Here is a 2,839-nt window from a genome sequence, read left to right on the forward strand (position 1 = left end):
CCTATTATAATTGTATATAATATAGTTAAAACATTATGCCATCTTTGTAATATACAAATATTTTAATGTTAATATCTCACCGAGTATTTGAATTTAAAACAATTATAAAAATACTGTTTTGTTTTCTGTTAGCAATAAAGTGTACCTATGCTAAATAATATAATATTTATCTTAGAAAGGTTACTGGAATTAGAATATTGCCAGAGTTATTTTCTTGGTGAAATGTGCAAATTTATCTAATTAATATAGATTATTCAGCAATGACCTTAAAATCATTTAACATAATTTCACCTTTGTATATTGTTTTCAACTTTTTGTGAATTCCTAAGATTAGAAGTCATTTTACTAATAACATAACTTGATGTGTTAAATTAATTTTAATAATATAGATGAAAACAAGGACTAAATACATGTTCTTTTATTAATAGAGAAAAAAACATCAAGTATAACCTTACCTTTCTAAACTAGTCTTTTTCTCTAAATACATACAAAAGTAACCCAGTCCAGTGCTACATATAGCACCCATTGAATCACCAAGGTTGATCTTGTATGACATCACTATAGATGACACAAAATGCGTGGCTGTTTTCTAATACTGGGAGAAATCAGGTTTGCAGGTAGTTCAGAGATCACAGAAATGTAAGTATGAATGTGTGTTTAAAATGTAATAACACTACTAAATATCTACATAAAATTGGTAAAAATTGCAGTTGTAACTGCTTTTAAAAATGTTTCTTCAAGTCTCCAGAGGTGGAGAGTGGGGGGGTAGAGAGAAAAGAGGGCAAAGGATCCCAAAGGAGTGTGATGGGGGATTATTGGTACTTTGGTGGGTGCGATGTGGTAAAGTACATCTGAAGAGATGTGTACCTAAACCTCTAAGTCATATACAGTGCCATAAGCCAACATTACCTCAATAAAATATACTACATTAAAAAATAAAAATGTTTCTTTGTTCTTTTCAAAACCAGAAATTTGTTTTAAATCCATGGTATTTCATCAATAACAAGTGATTTAATTATAAGTAATGAATGTACTGGGAGATTAATAGTTTCCTAGCAGTAATTTAGCTCAAAGTTTAACTCATTTTTAACACAGACATTTCGATGCATTAACCTTTATAAATATGTAATATGTGTAATTTGCATGTGCTGAGATTTAAACTTAGTCTGTTATATCAACCTAATAGTTAATTTATTGACTTTGTATTTTCAGTTTCCTCCTACAGTGAGCCTGACTAAGCCTTGTTTAGAGCCTTGCTATAGAGTTTTTTTGTGTAAATCAACACAATTCTAAATGGAAAGAATTCTCAAATTTATGACCTTTATGTTGCATATAGCATTAGTCCATCTTTGGTAAATCCCAAAACAGCTGGAGTGTAGATATTTTGCTGAGATAAAATACTAAGAAACCATGATTGTCTCTGCATCAAAGTGGATAAATACAAGGAAGATGTTGCACTTGTTTTCTTCTTTGCTCTCTTGCCCCCAAGATCAAAATAAACTCAACAATGAATCTTACGATGTGGAAGAGTATCTTCAGAAAGAAAATAAGGTGACTAGAGATGAGAATAAGGCTCTAAGAAAAGAAAACAAGTTCCTCTGGGAAGAAAACAAAGCTCTTCGAGAAGAAAACAAAGCCTTCCGGATGGACAACCAATTAATCCAGGAGCAGAATCAATTCCTGAGGCAGCAAAATCAGGTCCTGTGGAAGTTTAAAGCTGTGATTTTAGAAAACCTAAATCCACTGGGAGAAAATATCAATGCCTTGAACACAGAAAGAAATTCTTATTGGCTACAGGATCATGTCCTAGAAACTCAGATCGAGGGTATTAGAGAACAGAAAAAAGCCTTCCAGAAAGAGGCAAAAGCTCTTCAAGAAGAAATAAGGTCTCTCTATGAAGAGATGAAGGCTCTACAACACCAGGAGAGAGCAATCAAGATGGAGGAACAAGCCCTGATGAGAGAAGGGGTAGCTCTAGAGTTGGAGGAACAGGCTCTCTGGAAAGAGGAAGAGGCCCTTCGTGAGGAAAACAAGGCACTTAGAGAAGAAAACAATGCTCTTCAAGAGGAGGAGATAGCCCTTCTGGAAGAGGCAAAGATCCTCAAGGAGTGGAATAAGAGGCTTCAGGAAGGAAACAACCAATCAGCTGGCTGGGAAAATGCATAATAAATGGAGCAGGAATAATGTGACTTGAAGACAAACTGGAAAGCCAATAAAATCACTGACATTCCAGAAAAAATTACAAATTTTGAAGATGAAATAATATTGTTGGAGTGCAGGAGTCAAAATCTTGAAAATCTACAATGCTCAGAATTTGGCCCTAGAAACTAAATAAAGCTCTGAGAGTTAAAAAATAAGGATTATTTAGGTTTACTTATATTTCAACTATGATTGGTCATAAATGATATTTTAGAGTGTACAAAAAAGTATTTTTCATAACATATGACACTGAATAGATCAGCCAAATTTCTTTATTTTCAGAGGCATTGGATCAATGTTGTAAGAAATTGAGTGTAGAGGAAATGTTTGTCTTAAAACTTGATCTTAGAATTATGAACAACATTGAAACATGATGTTGCATACTTCATATCTATTTTAAAAGATTATAGAATAATATCTTTCCTATCTCTCTTTCTATGCTTACTCCAATGAACGAGTTGTGGAGTCCAGAAAATACATGAATTTTAAAAATATGTGGTAGTACACAATTACTGTATTCATAAACTTCCTCAGTTTTTATTTTTCCTCTCAGTAATTGTCCTTTGCTTGTTGGGATGGGTGCTATTGTATTATTTAATGGAATAATAATTGCATTCAAGAAAAAAAAAAGTGATAGAAT

General features: G+C 32.7%; 1 protein-coding gene across 1 annotated transcript; it reads left to right on the plus strand.

Annotated features, from left to right (window-relative positions):
- Positions 1 to 1,410: 1,410 nt before the first annotated feature.
- Positions 1,411 to 2,166, plus strand: LOC311171864 (uncharacterized protein; the record flags this gene model as incomplete). The annotated part of the gene is made up of 1 exon (XM_084234899.1): positions 1,411 to 2,166. One exon carries the CDS (start codon positions 1,411 to 1,413, stop codon positions 2,164 to 2,166), a length of 756 nt encoding a protein of 251 aa, XP_084091025.1.
- Between the last annotated feature and the right edge of the window lie 673 nt (positions 2,167 to 2,839).

This window comes from Talpa europaea (assembly GCF_964194135.1).
Source record: "Talpa europaea genome assembly, chromosome: 6".
NCBI lineage: Eukaryota > Metazoa > Chordata > Mammalia > Eulipotyphla > Talpidae > Talpa > Talpa europaea.